Source organism: Aptenodytes patagonicus, chromosome 1, assembly GCF_965638725.1.
Source record: "Aptenodytes patagonicus chromosome 1, bAptPat1.pri.cur, whole genome shotgun sequence".
Taxonomy (NCBI): domain Eukaryota; kingdom Metazoa; phylum Chordata; class Aves; order Sphenisciformes; family Spheniscidae; genus Aptenodytes; species Aptenodytes patagonicus.
The window spans coordinates 83,602,346-83,623,582 of record NC_134949.1 but is presented as its reverse complement, the minus strand read 5'-3'; the positions used below and the strand labels follow the sequence as shown (position 1 = coordinate 83,623,582).

General features: G+C 39.2%; 1 protein-coding gene across 1 annotated transcript in view; it reads right to left on the bottom strand.

Annotated features, from left to right (window-relative positions):
* Nucleotides 1-21,237, bottom strand: part of ANO2 (anoctamin 2) — a 213,668-nt gene that overhangs the window by 123,836 nt on the left and 68,595 nt on the right. Inside the window, exons 11-13 of the mRNA XM_076328786.1 lie at nt 9,262-9,396; nt 6,517-6,677; nt 2,631-2,713 (exon numbers count right to left, since the gene is read on the bottom strand). Coding sequence (XP_076184901.1) covers nt 2,631-2,713; nt 6,517-6,677; nt 9,262-9,396 — 379 coding nt within the window. The remainder of the gene's footprint in view (nt 1-2,630; nt 2,714-6,516; nt 6,678-9,261; nt 9,397-21,237) is intronic.

The window sequence follows — 21,237 nt, the reverse complement described above, 5'->3', positions numbered from 1 at the left end:
TAAAACTGTTAAACCTTCTGAACTTCTTCCTTGTTCCTTTCCTTCTTGCTATGTTATTTGCATTCCACTGCTAGTTCCTTCTGGCCTAACCTGATCAGACACAACTTTCCATTTTCCAACATAATTTTTGACACTTGTAAAGACTTCACCACCAACAAAACATGGTGCCAGTATCTGTCTTACAGACAAATTTATCCTCATCTTTATAAATCTAATGAATAAAAGGTGAACAAAACCTGATATAACTTTTGCATTTTTGCTGATGTACCAAAAGCTGACAGAAGGTCATACAGTGCATGGCTTTTTGTTTAAGATGTCAGGTCAAGAGACATGTCCATTTGGAGCATTATTCTTCAAGAAAGAGCTGGATCAACTAGAAAATGTCCAGAAGGGAACAAGAATAAACAGGCATCTAGAAAATTATTTAAGAACAAAGACTGAAAGAGCAGAGGCTAGTTCATCGTAAAAAAAAGGGTGACACAGACATATGATATTATGTTGAATTTTGCTGAAAAAAGGACAGAGGTAATCTCTTCTCTTTATCTTTGAAAGAAAGAACAAAAAAAATATGAACATTTACAAGGAGATTTAAGTTAGACACTAGGAAAAGGTTATTAGCAATATGGATAGATAAGTATTAGAATAGATTGCCTAGGGAGGAAGTGAAATCTCCACTGCTGGATTTATTTAAGAACAAATTAGACAAACATCTTTTCATAATGATTTAAGTAGAGTTGATCCTACCATGCACAAGGGATGGCCCCTCAAGGTCCATTCCAGCCTTATTTTTATGATTCTACATTCCTAATTCTTCAACTTGTGCTGAGATGTATCTGGCACTCCTTCACTTGTCATAAACAAAGGATTCTTGCTGATCCCACAGTTCCTGTCCACAAACTTTTACCACTTCAGAGCTCTTCATCACAGGACCTCACAAATCTATAGATTCTTTCACAGCATTTTGCAAATATTGAGCTAAACCTTAGGATTTTGTATTGCAAATGATGAACTTGAAATTCAGTAAAATCTGGTGGGTTCATCAAGTATGCTGCAGAGCCAAGAGTTTGCTCTCCAGCCTCTCAGTTTGTACTGTAATTAGTACAGAATTGCTGTTCTCCCAAGTAGCAATATGACATTCCACATAGGACAAGCAGTAATTTCTGATGTGCTGATGCACTTGGTTTGCATCACAACTTACAAACTGCAAGTACTGGGGTATACAGTGAGCATCATCCACTTCATAACTGGGTAGAGAGTAGTGAAAAAGCTGAGAAACCAGAGGTAAAATAGGGGAGGTTGTAGTCAAGTCATCAGTGAAGGAATACTTGGGTGGTCTTCCTTACGCTAAAGACATTGCTAGAGGCTGCATTTTGGGATAGTGATGGAAGAAGAGGAATACTGGAGTCTGCTGTCTTTTCTCAGAGTTATTTTTTCATTTTATCCAATCATTCTTATCTGAGGAATAGACAAAAGTGGAATAACATTATCACTATGCTACATCATGAAGTTCATGACGTCAGCTTACTTTTCTTCTAGGTTATTTGCACTCTACATCCTGTTTGAGCTGAGCTCAAGTAGCAGGGCTGGAGGCTTGTATGTGGTCTGCTGTTTAAGGAACTGTGCTGGAACATGAAGAAATGGATTCGAATCCTTTCATCAAACCAAGCTAGGCCTACAACTCACCTTCCAGGAACCTGACCCCATTTTATTAAGTCAATGAAGAGAGCAAGGCATGCTGAATTGTTCCATACAGGTACTCGGCTCACCACTAACAATAAAAGAGAATCTTACTGCTGCAATTCTGAATTACTGAATACGATCCTGTTCTAGAGCCACATCAGCGTCTATTGTTAAGGGATATGTAATAGAAGCTCCAAAGTCTACCTGTTCTTAGTATGATATTTAGGCCTAGTAACTTCACACCCTTTAGTCATAGTTAGAAATTAATCCTCTGGTGAGAGTCAGTAATTTAAACAGACCATAGGCCATGACGTGTGAAACAATGCCTAAGAACAGAACTAAAAACAAATTTAGGGAGATTGTCAATATTAACAAAAAAGTGTGTCTCACTTTTCGGTCAACTCAGGTACAGCTAGAAGCCCCATGGGCTGACTGCAAAGCACTGAAGAATTGTTCTCAAGAAACCAACCCCATTTGTTGCTTGCAACAGCTCTGTGGGTGAGTACTTAGAGCTCAGGATAGATGCAGCACAGACCTGGATGCAAATATTAATTATGTTACCCTGACACGTTATAATCATTGTCACAGTGAATTTTTGTTATACCTAATGAAGTAGCATCTATATGACAAAGTATTTATTCTGTATCGCTCTGTTATTACACTCTGTACAATGGCATACGGGCATTCTCAGCAAAGAATGATCTGTTGTTATCTTATAATCCTTTTCAACATTAATTATTAAAATTAGAGTGCTGACCAGTAAGATATAGGTGATGATTTCTTTAATGATACATGGGTACTTAAAACTGTATCAGTTATAGTCATTTAGAAAAACATAGCTATGAACTGCATTGGGCTGGAGAGCACTCATGAGAAATCTAAATATCAATGCGTATCTTCAGATATAGAATAATTTATACAGTAAATTAACGCACAGAGAGGAAACTTACTTCTTCTTCCTCCAGTCCAGTTAGATCCCAGAAATAACTCAATCTCATCTGCAAACGCTTCCATTGTTCAAGGAACATAGTAGCTTTAAAAAAAAAATAATTAAAATTATAAATCCAATGCACTATGGTGAATGCTTGTGTTACTTATAAGCCCCAAGTGATATTTGAATCCCATAATGCTAGGCCTATTATAAATAAGCACTAAGAAACAGCCCCAGACCCAATTTTAAAGAAAGAACACAAGCAAAGCATGGAAACAATAATTACTGTCTTTTTACAAACAAAATACAGAAAGATACAACATGGATTGCCCAAAGGCACTGGTAAGTTCCTGTCAGAGACTGGAATTGAACCCATATCCACTGATATCCACCCCAAGAACATCATCTCTCTTAATTTAACATGAGTCATTCTATAATTCATGAGCACAAAGCATATAATGAAACAAAATCTAGGTCTAAATATTAATCCGTAACACACTAACTGGCCAAACAGATTTTGCTGTTTCAGTGTTTCTAATCAGTCAGAAATATGTAAAGAAGGTAGGTGTAGCCTGCTACTGAAATAAATCATTGATACCTATATGTAAACTAAGACCCTCAGTAATATGTAGAAAATAATGTTCTTTTGAAATATATTACAGTGGTACAGTTGAATATTTTTGTCCTGCATAGACATGGTGATTTTGTCCTAAAGGACTGGCCAGTAGTTCAGTCTCCTGTTTTTCCTTTTTCATTAATATGAAGGAACAGATGTTGTACTGTTGTCTCATATTTACAGCCTCCTGACCTTTCTCTCATAATTGCTGTTTCCTCTAGATAGCCCTTTGCCTAGCTGCTCATGATTTATGGACGGATGGATTTATTAGAAATAGCACTTCTTACTCTTGACTTGTGGACACCTACTTTCAGATTACTGTATCAATGCTAAACCAGTATATACCAACTAAAAAAACCCACTATACCAATAAAAGCTATACCTATAAACAACTGTGGGCACTGTTTTCCATTTTCTTACGCTTCATTTCAACTTTTCAGTTGATGAAAAGGGGACTGTAAAAACGTTGTTAGATCACAGCAGTATTTACATCACTTTGAACATCTTGTAGATAGCTCCACAAGACACACAACAGTGGAGAATTAGATCCAGCTTCCTTTGACTGCATCTGCACTTGGTGTAGCTGTTAAGATAACACTGGGAAAAGTTAGACTACTATTAAAATAACGTGACTCTTACAAGACAGAATCTATTCTAACAGTTAGCTGCAAATATTTTCTGCACAGGTATCCTCCCATAATGAAAGAAATAAATATCATTTAAACACCAGACTGGCAGTACACTGAAGTAAATCCAGACATTAAGCAATTAAGTTGCTATCTCTGCTCCTTCCTTACAGAGAAGAGGACATATAAAAGATATATTTAGCATGTTTTGCAAACTCAAGGGGTTTTAGATATCCTAAATACAAAAACATTTGGCTACTTTATAGGGTGCTATTACTCATTCCACTTCTTCCTGTTATTCAAAAAGTCAGTTCCACATTTAGCTCTGTAAGAACTTATTTGGCTAGATGCAGTAGCTGTTCTGAAATCAGCAAGTTTGCACTGACTTACACTAGCAGAAAAACAGTCTAATTATATTCAACTGTCCTTCTAATAAACACATCTGACAGCTGAAATTCAGCATCCCAGAACAACAGCTACATTAAACACAATTAGCCAGGCATTACTCCGTATTTTGTGAATATGGTAATTTGCAAACAGTATTGCTGAAATCACAAAGATACTTTATGAGGCATCAAGATCAGCTAGTAAAAGCATGATTCCTTTTGAGATATTAACCATGGTAAGTCATCTGCCTTTTACAGAATGGGAGAAGGCAAGCAGGATGAAAGACTTCTTGTGCCCAACACCATCATGAAAGGAAGCCAGCTCAAATTACCATACTTTGCTCTTTTAAGTATACAATTGTAAGTCATAAGACCTGTCAGTTTCCACATCACTATACTATATCCTATGAAAAAGCGTTCAGGCAACATTTACTCAAGATACTGTGAGGCAAGCTGATTAGGTGTGTGAAGATCTGTCGTTCAGCAGAATGAGCTCTAGATATAACCCGTACAGTCTCCTAGCAGTAAGGCAGCAAAATTTGCTGTAATCTAATACTTAATAGGCAAGCTGGGCAGAGTTAGTAAAGGATACTTTATTTCACTTTGCTGTTCTTTGTATATGACGGCTGTATTTTCTTGCACTGACAAGCTCAGTTATCATGGTCCCAAGAACAGACTTTTCCAATCTGTGGGAAACATTTCTGGAGGGGGGCTACAGCTCAGAAAGAATTGTGTTATTCTTACATGCCTTTTTTTAAAAGCAATGCATATGGAACTTTTTGTTCCTTTCTGTTCCTTTACAGATTCTACTAATTTATCTTAGTGTAAGGCTATATCAACATTTTGTTTTGCACACTGCATTGCTGATACTAAAATGTATTTATTTTGGACGAGGCTGCATGGAAACGATCATTTACATGGATGCAAGTTTACATTACAGATTCTTTGTCAGGAAAATACTATTTACCTATGAAAGAGTAAATGAATTGTCATTCATACACATGCTGTCCAAACAGCTACACTGAAACTTGGACAAGGCAGTGTATTGCATGCTTCATGGCAGCAGGTAAACTGTGACACCTTATCTGCCAGTCTACTCTGTAATTGGCAGCAATCTGAAGTAGGAAAATAAGTCATCGTGAGAGTCTATAAATTCATCATCTTTTGCCATTTCTCTCAGTCATAGTGCTTAAGTATTCTCTAACTTCTGCTGAAGGCTTTCCAGGAACTGGTAAACAAAAGCTTCTTACTTCCATGATTTGTTCTGTCTGCAAGTTCCTTAAAAACCCTATGCTATCCATACGCAACACCAAGCTACCAATCAGTCATTTCTAAAACAAGCTGTAAAATTTTAATAGGGTTGCAAAGTATAACATGCTGATTGCTGAGGGATGGCTATAGTACAATAATATATTTCCTCAATTTCATATTAAGAATGAAAATTTCGTTTTGTGAACAGTGAATAGGGAAACAAAAAATCGTTTTACAGTAGCAATAACACCTTTACCTTTCACAATAAGCAAGATCTAGAGTGAATGAGGGCATAACACCAGCAATAATACATGCAAGCACAGTACACACACTTTTCAAGGCAGAGGTGAGGCCAGAAACAATAAGAATAATGCTACAATGTATTGATTAGTGTTTATGAAGTGTTTTGATATCCTCAGTGAGACAGGGTATGTTTGCCATTGAAGAAAACCAAGCTTGTTTAAATGGAATACTTTAGAACATATTATAATTAAAACAATAATAGTCCCATTGTTCTTCGAATCCCATAAAGTTTTGATAAAATTATGTGACTAAGTTGTCCCACATGGGAGTGCACTCTGTGCTTAAATTAAACCCTTTCAGCTGCCTGCCCCATACCAATCCCAAATACATTCCTGCCCCAAATGCAGAAGGTGTTAAAGGGATTGCCATGTCTATAGAAAATGAGGAAAAACATGGCAAAGCTTAGAAGTGCCATTAAACAAGGCAGTAGAGTGAAAAAGGACACTTTTCTTCCCTGAACTATGCAACTCCTGTCCATTTATTCCAAAGCTTGCTGCTGACAGCAGAAAGCCTTGTAATATTGCTTTCTCCAATCTCAGCACAGACAGCCCTCACTGGCCCTCTGAGGCTTGACAGCTTCATGAAGCCATACGTATCACATTCAATCTAATAGCACTTTGTTACACGTAAGGCTACTACATTGTACTACTGTGCATCGCAGCTTTCATTCTGTCAGTAGTCCAAAGATCAAACGACACTGTTAACATGCAAAGCAATACTCACCCCAGAGAGCCATAAAGATGGAGAAGAAGACTGTGGCGGGGTTGTCAAATAAGTGGCTAGCTCGAGCGGTAGCACATGCAGAGCTGAGGTTCCAGTAATCACAGAACTTGTCACACAGGGGGCACATGGTGAAGGCATTGTGTTGATCGCACATTTCTTTACTATGAATGACAAGCGCACAAGTTCTTAGGGTATTACCACTCAGAAAAGGGGGATGTACAGTAGTGATATTAAGCAGCACCTCATAGCTATTCCAAGGTATTTGCAACATGCATGGCTTGAAGTTGCAGAGGACGGAAGCTGTGTGTCTCTTCAAGGCACATTGCCATGCGCTGGAATATTAAAATACTTATAGGCACCTTACCAACAGAAAAACAACGCAACACAGCAACCAATCTAATCGCTACACTGTATTAGTGAATTAGTGAAGACTGCATCACTGAAGACTGAGGTTAACCACACTAAAAAAAAATAATTAAAACACAGTCGAAGTGGAATTTGCCATCTCTACACATGTTTTGATACAGATCAGATTTAAATTCGTGAAAAAGAATTCTGAAGTAGCCATAAGGGAAATCTGCGCCCTTGACAAAACACACATTTTTAACATGGTGGCACAAAAATCCATGTCAAATACCATGCAACTTCGTATATCGGGACTGGCCATGTAAGTCTGCGTAAAAGCCAGAACCAGCACCCAGGCATGTTGGTTGGTCTGTGTCACAGACAGAATAAATCTGCAACACCATTTGCAAGATACACTAGGTTTTGCTATAAAATTACATACATGCACTGAATTTAAAAGACTTACACTAGCCAAGAGTCTTGTTCTTAGCAAGGATGTTACATTTCACAATATTTACTTTGAGATGCACCTCTACCCTGCATTTTATTTGTGAAGTATTTATAAAAGCAGTGGTTGCTTTCCCAGCATAGGGCTTTAACACCAATTGTCATCTGTACCACCATCTGCTATAAGGTTTTGGCTAAGTTCTGCAAGTGTGAGCAGTTATTTTAGGTACCCATACCAATATGTTTTAAGGGTGTTCAGATATTGTGTGCACAGTGGTTTCAGGAAATCAGATACCTTTACATTTTAGGGTTCTCAAGTTTGAATGCTGAATATGGTTGTGGTATTCTTGGTCTCCATAGCTCCTTGTTTTTCTAGTACAGAGTGCTAGCCTAATTTTCAAAAATAAAAAAAAAAAAAATAGGAAAAAAGCCCCCTCCCCCCAGCAGTAAATCATAAAAACTAGAAAGCTTCCACTTCTGCCTTATATATGCAGATGTTAAGTTGTATTTCCCTTTCCTCAGTTTACAGCATTTGTTCAGCTGTCCTCTGGAAAATGTGAGATAAGACACTTTCTTACAGATTTCAAAATCCTTATTTTAAAGTTGTTATTTTAATTCTTAGTCTTATTTGCTGTGTATTTACTCAGTTTCTAAAAATCTTTTAAAAAATTATTATCACTATCTCTTTAACAAGCCAAACCCTACTTGAGACTGCTGAGTGTGCTTTCAGTTTTTTTCATAAGGTTTGTACGTGAAAGACCTTCATATCTGCACAGTCTTACTCAGGTGAACTGAGTAGTGCAAAGCTCAAGTGTCCTTGCCAGGATTGTGAGCTAAGTAAAGACTTGAAACATTTCTTCATTGATAGCTGGCATATTGTGATTACAATTGTTCTTATATTGACCATCATTAAATAGCATTTTTTCTATGACTTCAAATGAAAAAGAACTATTCAAACTGTAGTATTAATATGTTTAATATTATATCATTTGAAAGGCATACAGCTGTTTCCAGCTATCATATCGTTGAAGTAATGCTCTCTTCTATTTCAAAAGGCAGTAGAGGGTGCTGCAGATACATCTTAGCCATAAATCTCACTTAAGTTTAAATGTTAGCACAAGCTTTCCCACAGACAAGCACAGCCCATCAAGATTCATTCAGATCCAGCTAAGAAAACAAACCCTGACTCAGATGTGTTGTTATTCATCATTTAACTATCAGTAATAATGTCCTACTGCAGTGATCCACTTTAAAAGTTGCCAATTCGTTTGAGAGAACGCAGGAACTGCCACAATGAGTGTGACCAGCAGTACTAGTTATCCAGTATCCTGTCTCCACCAGAAGTCAGACACAGATAACACAGAGGAAGTCTCCTTTTTTTCACAGAGAAGCAAACATTAACATCCCTCTGATAATTTGGCAGGTTTTGTTTAGTATAACACCCTCAGGACACACAGCACAAAACTCAACATTTTTTTGTAAATGTCAAGAAGGAGAATGCTGTGGATACCAAATATGCTAAATCTGCTAACTATCGTTCATCTTACTTGTGCAAATAGCCTGATTTTACTAAGAACAAAGTAATCCAAGAGTACCTGACAGTGTATTTGCATTAACTTCAGTGAGTTCTGCACAAAGTCTTTCTGGGTGAGCGTGGAGGTATATGCATTCATAAAAAGCAAATGGATGTCATTCAAAAGAACTTACAGTAATGCAGTAGACTCACTGAACATTCCTGTTTCAGGAGCTGCAATATTGAACAGCCAAATAAATGTGTGTCATTCAAATGTCTTATCTACTCAATGCATGTGTAATTCTAATGCTCACAGGGTTGTTAATGATATATCACTGCTCTTCAGACATGTTAAAAGCAATCATTCTTACTAAGGATTATGAACAAAAAGCACAGTCATAATTTTCAAGTAACAAATTATTGAACACAGAGAAGCTTACCTAGGAATGTCACCCTCAATGGTTATACATCCATAAAGAAATACAATAATCCCGACTACTGAAGATGGAATGAGGAATTCTGTATATAAACCCAGCCATGCAAAATAAAGTCCTATCTTTTCTCCAAAATATTTTCTGAAAAAGAAGAGAATTAAAAAAAAAAAAGGCATGTGTCAAGGGTATAATTTTCAAATGTGTTCTACAGCTTCTTAGCAATCCCTGAAAGTTAAAATACTAATTGTCAAAGACATGGATGAAAACCCTGAGTATCTTGAAGTCAGTATGACCAAACAAAGGGGGTGATTTGGGCAGTTTCAGGTTCTCCATTCTGAGAAGTTAAAGACAGTCCTGTATCATTATAATACATACTTAATATCTGCTCAGGGAAGACTGCGGCTTTTGCATCTCTTAAATGAAGTCAGTGAAATGTCCCTCACTTCCATCAAGAGTAGCAGAATTTCAACCAAATGTTTAATAGAAAACATTGGAAAGGATTAGGCTCCTCAAAAGAGTATCTAGATATGCCATCATTCTTTGCCTCTGTAGTCGTCCTGGATTCAGTTGGTAAGAGTCATGGAAATGACATCTATGGGAACTACTGACAACATCCTCTGAGATCTTAAAAGACTAGTAATCTTGAATTGCTGTTAAAGAAGGAAGGTTTACTTGCACACTTAGCACTGGCTTTTCAGAAAGAATAAATATTTTTGACAAATTAAAAATCTCTGGACTGGTTTGAAAAAACCAGTTTCTGCTCTGAGGAACAGTTCACTGTAGATGTTGATAAATATGTGCTAGTACTCAGGCCAACATTTTCATGAATCACGCTGCAAGAAGTAAACTAAACATAGATGAAACTCACTGATCATTCCAAAGTACTGTTAGGAGTGATTACAAATATTGCAAAACACCAAGAGCTTCAGAGAGCTCAAGAACTCACCATCACTAAAATGAGACTAAATTTAGATAAAAAGCAACACGGTTAGAAACATTTCACAAGCCAGAGAATAAGATGGAGGAATGCTGGACAGAAAGCAACTATACAGAAAGCGCTCAGGGCATGACATTGCATTTGAATCAGTGAGACATGCATTCACACTGTGGTGGCAGAATGAACAAAAAGAATTTCAAGATAACATGCCTAATAAAAGAAAAATAAGACTTGTTCCTCAAAAAGGCTGAGCACAATCCCACTTTGAGATTGATTCTGAACTCACTCACACTACGAAAGTTTTACCCAAGCTTAGCACTCCAGATTTAAATTATTCCTAATGAAAAAGGTGAAATGAGATTTTTGGAGGCCCAGGATTTCTTTTAACAGATGTAATTCTACTCTGACAGAACTTAATGACAAACCTCCATGTCTGTAAAGTTGAGCTCAAGTCCTTTCAGCAGCATAAGCAAAACTGAAATTTTCTACTCCAGAAGCTAGGTCTCAGGGCTGCTCCTGCCACAGGAGAGACAGGGGCAGAAGCGCAAGCAAGGCAGAGAGCCATGGGACAACGAGACAAGCCTCCACAGTCGTTTACAGCTCAGATGAAAGGAGTAAGATGAAAGTAAGCAACAGTGGGGTTTTTTTAATCACTACAGTTTCTGCTGTTGTTCTCACACCATCACAGCTGCAGCTAACTTCACATTCCTAGTCTCTCACATAGGAGAGCGGACAGTGCAGTCATGCCTATTTCAGTGTTGCCTGACATGAGTGCCTGTATTTGCTTATGTCCAACCAACCTCGCTTATCCTTTAGGAAGGGCACGTGCAATCATAAAAGGGAAAACAGAACAAAAGCACTTTAAGGTGATACACTGACAACATTATCTTCAGTATAAGGGCATGCCATAACTTGGAGAACCAGCACAAAAGCGAGGGAAATTTCAGGAATCTTCTGGGAAAGGAGTACAGCCCCTACACCTGACATTTGCAAGGCTATCATAAGCAACAGACTGTGTGAAGTATCAAACAACACGAGTGGAATCATGACAGAGTGACTCGAATGGCAATAACTTAATTAGCTGTGCAATTCTCTTTTGTTTCAGAAAGACAACTTGCACAAGTCAGAATGCGAATACTATTTGCAGTAACCAGTCTTTAAACAACATATATCAGCTTAGTAACTCTGCATTCACACCACAGCATAGTTTTTAAGCACCTTGGGGCAACGGAGTATCACATTTCCATAGAATATAAGGCAATATGATATTATATGATATAGTATAGTTTATAAAATGATAAATGTAAATATTTATGTTGCAAATATAATCTAAATACTGTGGGACTACTCTGTAACCTGGCACATGCCAGGTTAATTTGGAGGTAATTTTTAGAAAGTAGTTTTTCTTCATTTTCACATTTGTTGGTTTTTTAATTTTTTTTTAATATGAAGTGAGGGAGGAAATACTTGATTAAAATAATCAGATGGCCTATAGCTTTTCGTCAAGCCTCCTGTGTGAGTCAACATACATCAGCAATAGCCTTGGAGTAGCACAGGTCAGAGGGAGACTCAATTTGCTCTCAAGTTTCCTCCTGACTTGGAAGTGACACACCTTGCACTTGATAGTAAGGCAAACATCACTGAACACATCCTAACAACATGGAACAAGAAGGAGGAGAGGGGGATTATTCTGATTATCTGTCTTCTTACTCCTTCCTTATTTGTAGAGTTGGGCAACATGCATAGCTAGTACAGTGCTCCAAATAGGTCAAAGCATAGATGAATAATAGTCCACAATCTGAGCTGTTCTAAACTGTCTATTGTTTTGACAAAGGGCCACAAATTAGAACAGAAAGCGTTCAAATCCCAGAAGCATTAGAGTAAAGACCAGCTGACCAGGGTCAATGAAGTTGAAGCTTATGGCTCATGCAGCTTCCTCTAGAATTTTTAAGCCTTCCAGTGATAAATGCGATCTGTAACCTACAAAGCAAAGGATTGCTATTTGCATCTATGCCAAGAGAAAGTGAGAAGAGCTCAACAATGTCTTGGCAGTATGGAAAAAAACAGTTGCCAAGAAGAAAACTGCACAATGTTCTGTGGCTTAACTGTTTTGAAAAAGAAAAATAATTAAGACTGCTGTGCCCAAGCTCAGTCCACCAATGTGCCAGAAAGTGAAATAATCTAAGAAGAAGCAATGACAGTGCTTGGAAGCATGATGATAGATTTAAATCTAAGTTTATCAAGCTAGAAAAACACAGACCATGGACATGTTTCTTCCTTTTTTGACATGTCCCAAGTTCTCCCATTTCTCTGAACTAACAAATTTTGAAATAACAAATGGGATGTTCTCCCATTGCTCTGAATAGGAGTCAAGCCTCTGCAAACACCTGTGACCACCTGTGACAACATCTACTGCAGCCACAGCTGGATTCAGCGATTTTTGGCTCAGACCTTAAGAATACCATGAGGTGGGTTTCCTTCTAGCATCCCTCTAAAAGTCTCTTAAGAAAGGCACACCGGCATAGTTTTACAAGGTTTGAAAGCATTCCACCCCTACTCAAGTCAATAGTTTCATGTTAGCAAATTGTAATGCTATTTCACTTTGAAAGCTGGATGATAAGTTTTCTCAAATATGGACATACTAGCACCTCTATAGTTTCACACTAACAGAAAAAAAATTAGAATGATTGTAGTGAATGATGAGAAAAAAAATGTGTTCTTCAAGGGTAGAGTAAGATGTACATCAAGAAAAGGAATTTTTAGAAGTTTTTGTATATTTACACCAAGAACTTGGTATCTTCTCTCATTGACATTGGGATAAAACCAGTCTTACTTTATTATACTCAAGGAATTACTCATGATTTAGGCTGGCACGGAAAAAGAGGAGAATTGAGACGAGATTTTTGCCCTACCTCAGTAGCTAACTCGCATCTGGTTCACATATATCCAGACAAAGCTAAGGACTAATCCTTTCCAAAGTATGCTCATGGATGGCCCACTGCAGAGCGCCACAAAAAAAGTATGCCCTCTGCATTGCATGAGCTTTATTTCCACATTAGCTGTATTCTAATGTAAAGAAATGTCCCTTTATATACACATATGCAATGAGGACAGCAGTTCTCATCCAAAGCAAGGGGCAAATGGCTTTGATAATGAATGTGTACTGCTCCTACCAGAAGCAGCAACCAAGCATTTTGTTCTGTGTGCTGTTACAGTATATGGTGAAATTTTGTGCCTTCCACTTTGGAAGACTTTTTGAATGCTGGTAGAATGGCCACCTGCCAAGCACTAAGTTCTCTTGAGCAAGAATCATGTCTTTAAAGAAAGATTTGGCCAAATCATCCATAACTCCTTCAGAAGCTGAACAAAAGTTGCATTTCAAGCAAATGATCAGAAACAGCATTAAAAACTACAACAACAACAACCACCACCTGTAGAAAGTGTATTCCCTCTCACGGCAGAGTTAGAATAAGAAGTATTGAGAAGGACGCAGTGAAAATGTTTACTCAGTTCCCTCTGCTTCGCCCATATAACACTTGAACCAGATATCTGCAATGCACTTCTGTCTGTCTGGTTGCCAAACCAACATCAAAAAGAATAACTGATAATTAAACTCTATGCTTGCATGTTGGTCACAGTGCTTCCATGCCAAGTTGTGCAATTCATAAATAGACTAAGATTTGGGGAAGGGGGGAGAAAGAGAGAAGGAAAAAAACCCTTAGTTTTTGACTCTGTGGAAACAAGTGTGGGATACCTGGAATGTGAATAAAGCATGTGGTGCATGACACACGCTGGAAAGAACTCTGGGGTCGTTCAGGAACAAAGTTTAAAAAGCGAGGAAAAGACGCTGTGGACACTGAGTCACCTAACTGGGAAATCTGTTCAAAACTCTTCATTTTTTTAATTTACACACCCCATTCTAGGCCAGCTGTTATTTCATGTTTGCCACAATTCATTCCACTACCCCTGTGGTGGTGGAATAGTTTCTATGCAAAACTAAACTGATTTACAGCTACTTACTGGGTAGGCTTTCCCCTGTGCAAATGGTGAAACAAATCACACGTATTACTTATGCCTTCAAAATAAACCTGTGCGCACAGATTGTGGACAAAATTCTGGTGTTTCTACTGTCAGGAGAAAGGACAAGCAGTCCTCTCAAAGTACAGTTTCATGTCAGAACATCTCTGCTACCAGAGCCAGTTTAAAAACTTTCTTTCCCTCCCCAGCTTCCAGCCCAGGTGCGCATTCCCTTTCTGACCCACAGCAAGCCAGTCACAGTGTAGGCCTTTGAATAGCTGTGACAGACCAGTGGAGAAAATGGCAACCTGTGGCAGAGGGTCAGGAACACAATTAATTCCTTCAGGGGGCTTTGTCACCAGAAGAAAATCTACCACTAAACCGAAGGTAAACAATGACTACCCTTACAAACATAGAACTAATTTCTAGCACATATTAAATTCAGAACACAGGATTTTTCCTTGTTTCTGAGATAATAGTTCCCACCAAATTGAAGTTTCCATCTCAAAACTGTAGACTTATTTCAGAAAGACTGCTGAAGTATAGAGAAAACCCCAGTCACTATAACAGAATCCGGAATAGGACAGAACATTTCTGTATACCGCACCATTTCACTCCAGGTAGAGCTGCCTATGTCCAAACTTTTCTGGATTTGTCATTTTTTCTCCACTTGAAAATTTTCTCAGGGCAGGATTCAAGCATTTATTACAACCATCTGGGACACCTGGGTGGAATTACCGCTCAGCAGCAGCACTGAGGCTGCTGTGCATCCACAGATCCTAGAGATTTCTACCATGTTTGTGCGTGACAGCATATACGCACATATTCTGTCCAGACAGTCCCAAGAAGAAACATATCGGTGCTAAATCCAGATATACAGAGAGTGCACCAAATGGAACAATATGGAAGCCAAGAAAGGCTCCTGGCAGAAGACATCCCCCCTTGGAACAACTTGCCAATTTTAATAAAAACTTTTTTTATTAAAATTTTAAGAGGAGGAGAAAAACAACTACAGAACCTTAGCTAAATTACACTGCAGCTGAGTCTGAGGCAGGAAAGAAAAAGTCCATTAGAAAGGACAACTGGTTCTGCATACAGAAAACAAAGAAAGGAGCCTCTGTTCAAGGTAAGAGCGCATGGCTTTCCCTAAACGGGAGATAAAGATCAAGACTGTCCAGTAGAGAGTGATTATGAGAGTGTTTGTGAAAACAGTTGATAAGCCAGTGCAAGAACCCTAAATCAAACTCTAAATGATGAAAGCTAGCTCTAACATTCACGTTTGTGTCCACACCTGCAAATGTCCCTCATTCACTTGGGAACACTTGGTACCAGATCAGTAAGACCTGGAAACAAGTTCAGAGCCACAGCCTGGCTTTTGATAAAAGTCTTCATACCCTGTGTATTTTCTCTAGCAAGTAATGCACTGAGTCACCTGCAGTGCTTCTGACTGAGAGCATTCACCAAAGATCAACAGAGAAACTACGAATCTGACCCTTCTTGTCTGAAAGTAGAACAAAGCAAGGTGCCACAAGAGCCATTTAATCAAGCCCTTTTAGTTAAAGTTCTTGTTTGAAATCATTAGTTAACAAATATTTGACATCTCCTCCAATGGTACCTGAAGTCTGGAGCCAAACCTGCCTAAATTACAGATTATACCAGCCACAGTTTTCTTCCAAGGCACTATGCAATATTACTTGTGATCTATTATAGGACAAAAAACCACCATCAAAATATTGCAATTAGAGAACAGAAATTTTGAAATTCACTTAGATATAGAACTATGTTTTCCCCTAGTCTCTTGGCTCTTGAGAAATAAGTACTATTCAACACAGTAACAGGGTACTGTTTAGGGAGAAGGTAATGTGTGTGGAGGAAGGGAATATTCAAGTTCTCAAATTCTAATGTATTCAAAAACCTGGAAAAATATCTAGACTAAAAAAACACAGAATTTGTGTATTAACTGCAATTTAAAATAGCAAAAGATCAAACCTTACCCTGTAAAGAAATAAAACTAAGACAAGCCACTCACTGAGCTTCATAGATTCACAAACCTTGTTGCTTCCATTCCAAGAAATTGTCAGAATAAAACTGAAAGGGCATAGTTTGTGGTGATGGATTATAAACTTAAAAAAGCCTTTGTTTACTGACTGTAATACAAAGAACAACAGAAGCATAATAAGTAGACATGTAATGTGACTGAGACAGAAATTAAGGCTGTCTACCTACCAGTTGTATAAGCAACCAAGATGGTGCTGGTTAGCCAGAAGCACTGTAACTGCGTTCTCCCTTCTGTTATGGGAGAATACAAAGCTTCAGTGCTTCTACAGAGCATTTTTGGATTTGTGCATGGCCTTTGTAAAGTGTCCAGATCCCCACGGTTAAAGAGACCTTTTATCAGAGAGCTAGACACAAAGAGAATATGATTTGCAGGAACATAAAAATAATAATGTACTCATACATAGCACTTTAGGTGCAGTAATAGCAGTCCTTAACCTTATGTAGTGTTTGAAAGTATTAAGTGCCTGATTACATTATTCTGTTGATGTCTGGATTTGCCTGTCATGTTCTTTGCCTACAAAAGTTCTACATGTCTCTGAGACTGCAGTAGCCACAGCACACCTTACTAAAGAAAGACATTTTCAGCAAGAGTAATTATGCAGTGTTTGTCCCGTCACTTTTAAGAACTCATGCATAAGACAACCTATGTAAACTCAGTGGCTCTCTTTAGCTTTCTTCGCTTTATTCTTTAGCATACATTAGCATTCAAAAATGTCAGTAACCCTCCAAACCTGGCAAATTAAAAATCCACAGCAGGTAGCCTGGCTACCTGAGGCTGAGTCAATACCAATGTAAGACAATAGAGATTACCTATGAGGAAGGGAGTACAGTTTCACTTCATAAACACCTCAGCACACCAAGTGACGCTCTACGTAAGAAACAAATAATTCATTCAGTTATACATATAACATTTTCTCTCATAATAAACTCCACAAGCTCCTACAAATAAGGAGTAACCTATTTAAGACAATACAGTGAATCAGCCTTTCTTTCAGACTAGCAGGGATGTTACCTAGTCTTTTTCTTCCTATTTTTTAAAAACTTGTTATGACTTGCTTTTCTGGCTTTTCTGTACTTGCAAATGAGATGTTTGCCCAAGTTTTTACCTTGAACAAATGTGAGGTCACTGATATTCTATCACTTTCCTAATCTCCAGTTTTCACAAGATAATTTGCATGATTTTGATCATCTAGATTAACAGAGTTTGAAGCTCAAATACTGACTTCTTTTCATAAATAACTTTGATTTATAATAACTAATATTTCATGAAAGCTTTCTTGTTTTTCAAATTAATATAGCTAAGCCTTACTACAGAGTCTGAATTAATTTCATGTATTTGCTTTAGTAAGTACTTGTAAATACTTGCACTGTAAGTATTACTACTGTCAGATAGACACCATCTAGTGGCTAATTTCCAATGAAAGACAAGTATAATAAATTCTTTTTTAGTCACAGTATTACTGCACACCCTGAGATAGCAAGGCTTGCCTCTTGGCATTTTGAGCCAATAAGACAGTTACAGAACTTTCTTGTTTAACTAAAATTTAAACTGCTGGTCCTCAAGACTTCTGAGACTGTGACAAATGGAAAGGCAAACAAAAGTCATTCAAATGCATCCTGCAAGTTAAACGCATGCAAGCCTCTGGTTCATTATCTTTCAGGCCTTCAGGAATCTGGTCCCAGAGATCAGGGGGAAAGGTTGGAGCAAGGAAGATGTAGCCGTGGTGGAAGAGGATCAGGTCAGGGAATACTGAAGCAAACTGGACATACACAAGACCATGGGCCCTGATGGGATGCACCAACGAGTGCTGAGGGAGTTGGCAGATGTCATTGCAAGGCCACTCTCAATAATTCTTGATCGATGATGGCAAGTGGGAGAAGTGCCCAAAGACTGGAGGAAAACAAATGTCACCCCCATCTTCAAGAAGGACAAGAAGGAAGACCTAGGGAACTACAGGCCAATCTGCCTCACCTCAATCCCAGGGAAGGTGATTGAGCAGCTAATCCTGGAAACCATCTCCAGGCACATTAAAGACGAGAAAATCATCAGGAGTAGTCAGCATGGCTTCACCAAGGGGAAGTCATGCTTGACCAGCTTCATAAACTTCTATGATGAAGTGACTGGCCTCGTAGATGAGGGGAGAGCAGTGAATATTGCCTACCTGGCCTCAGTAAGGTCTTTGATACTGTCTCCCATAAGATTCTCATAGAGCAGTTGTTCATGTATGGGCTGGATGAGCAGACAGTGAGGTGCATTGAAAACTGGCTGAATGTCCGGGCCCAGAGAGTGGTGGTCAGTGACACAAAGTCTAGTTGGAGGCCAGTGACTAGCAGTGTATCCCAGCGGTCAATACTGGGTCCAGTCCTGTTTAACATCTTCATTAATGATCTGGATGATGGGGCAGAGTGTACCCACAGCAAGTTTGCAGATGACACAAAACTGGGAGGAGTGGCTGATATGCCAGAGGGTCATGCTGCCATCCAGAGGGATCTCAACAGGCTGGAGAAATGAGCTAACAGGAACGCCGTGAAATTCAACAAGGAGAAGTGCAAAGTCCTGCACCTGGGGAAGAACAACCCCATGCATCAGTATTTGTTGGGGGCCACCCAGCTGGAAAGCAGCTTGGCAGAAAAGAACCCAGGGGTCCTGGTGCACACTAGGCTGAACATGACCCAGCAATGTACCCTTGCTGCAAAGAAGGTGAATGGTATCTTTGGCTACTTTAGATAATGTATTGCCAGCAGGTCAAGGGAGGTGATCCTTCCCCTCTGCTCAGCACTGGTGAGGCCACAGTGGGAGTACTGTGTCCAGTTCTGGGCTCCTCAGTACAAGAGAGACATGGACATACCGGAGAGAGTCCAGTGAAGGGCCACAAGCATGATTAAGGGACTGGAGCACCTCACATATGAGGAAAAGCTGAGAGCTGAGACTGTTTTGCCTAGAGAAGAGAAGGCTCAGGGGAGATCATATTAATGTATGTAAATACCTGAAGGCAGGGTGCAAAGAGGACAGAGCCAGGCTCTTTTCAGTTGTGCCCAGTGACAGGACAAGAGGCAATGGGCACATGGGCACAAACTGAAACACAGGAGGTTCCCTCTGAACATCAGGAAACACTTTTTTACTGTGAGGGTGACCGAGCACTGGAATAGGTTGCCCATGGAGGTTGTGGAGTCTCTCTCCTTAGAAATATTCAAAAAACATCTAGTCACAGTCCTGGGAAACTGGCTCTAGATGGCCCTGTTTGAGCAGGGGTTTGGACCAGATGAGCTCCAGAGGTCCCCACCGACCTCAACCGTTCTGTGATTTTGTGATCTTTGAGCACTTCAATTGCAACTATTCCACAAAGACAGTAGTACACAACAGCAGTAATCACCTGCTCAATACCGCACTAAAATGTTCATTTTTCTGCTCTCTGTACTGACTGTTGAAGTTCAGAGATTTCTCATGTTGGAAACCTTCTTTCTGCAGGTGTTTTCTGGGGATAACTGTTACATGGTGCCCAGTTCTTAATCTCTTCCCTTGCCACCTTGGTTTTGCCCACTTTTGGAGACAGATTACTGGATCAGACAAAGCTATGGTCTGTTCTAATGTAACTTTTGTACAGAGAGAGATAGGATTTTCATACAAAGCATCTTAATATTGGGGTATACCTTTAAACCAGATTACAAGGGTTGGTCTTAACCCCTGGTCAGCACTCAAGGAGTCGGAAAAGGACCTCCTTTCACCCCAACATGCCATAGCCAGAACTTTCTACTGAGATTAAGATGTCAAGAGCAGTTTTACAAGAAAGATAAACAGAACTGTAACCACCCAAATGCAGCAACTGCTTTCTACTCCCTGCAGTTCCCAGCCATACACACCTCTAGATGCCTACAAATATTTATAAGCATGTATATAAAAATGTGCAGGACTTCCTCTTTTGTTTCAATGTGGCCTCCCACCTCTGGCTTTTGCTTCTCCAGTTTTAAACAACAAACTTGCATTTCCTGTCAAAATACACTGATATCACCTCCAACGATACCTGTTGGATTGGGACCTATCACTCAAGTCCATTAAGAAATACAAGTTTCTGGCTGTGAAGTTTAGGCATCATACAGGCACTACGGAACTTAGCCTGAGACAGTTCTGCACACGGATAAAACCGAACTCTAGCTGCCTACAAAACTACACAATCCAAGGGGGAGGCACCAGGAAGCTGCACAGCAACAACTTCAGTCTTCAGAGCCTTGGCTTTGCATAAGTCCTGATGTAGATGTGTACATCCTTTGCTGGATCTAGCTTTTGAAAATCCCACCAAAGGAGTGAGGAATCTGGATGGTAATGAGGATCTTAGGGCTCAGACAGTGACCTGAAGCCTGGGAATTATGTTTATCGGAAAGCAGGGATCTGGTTTTCCTCAGCACTGCAATACAAACCTACAGTTTAAAATTCCATCTCTCATACAAGCACCAATAAATAAGACCAAGCTCTTGCCAAAACAGACAGAGAGAGAACAACTTCCTACAGGACTGGCAAAGTCTATGAAATGCAGAGCTGTAAGTAAATCATCTCACTCCAGTCACAGGCCTGCACCCAGCAGAATAATTCAATACAAATTCTTCAGTGATTTATGCACCATGAGCAAAAACCCTCTGCTTTGCAATAAACACAGGCTGGAGCACTCGTGTAAGCCCTGTGATGAGAAGTTCCAGAGGTGGAGGGGAAACTCCCTACAACTGCAGATGAAAAGTGCTGTCCTAGCATCAAGCATCTAATATGCAGTCCATTTTAATGGACGTATGACATGATACAAAAGTCCATTAATAAATAAACTGGGGTCATGAGGGGTAATGAGATCACACAGACTGGAAAGGGGAAAGAATTATAATGATGGAGAAAGCGCTCCTTTCTCAACAGCTAGGACTCTGCTCCAGGGTTCCACCTGCTTCTGGCTCCCTCCAGGAAGCTCTCTGCTCTAAAAACTGGCATA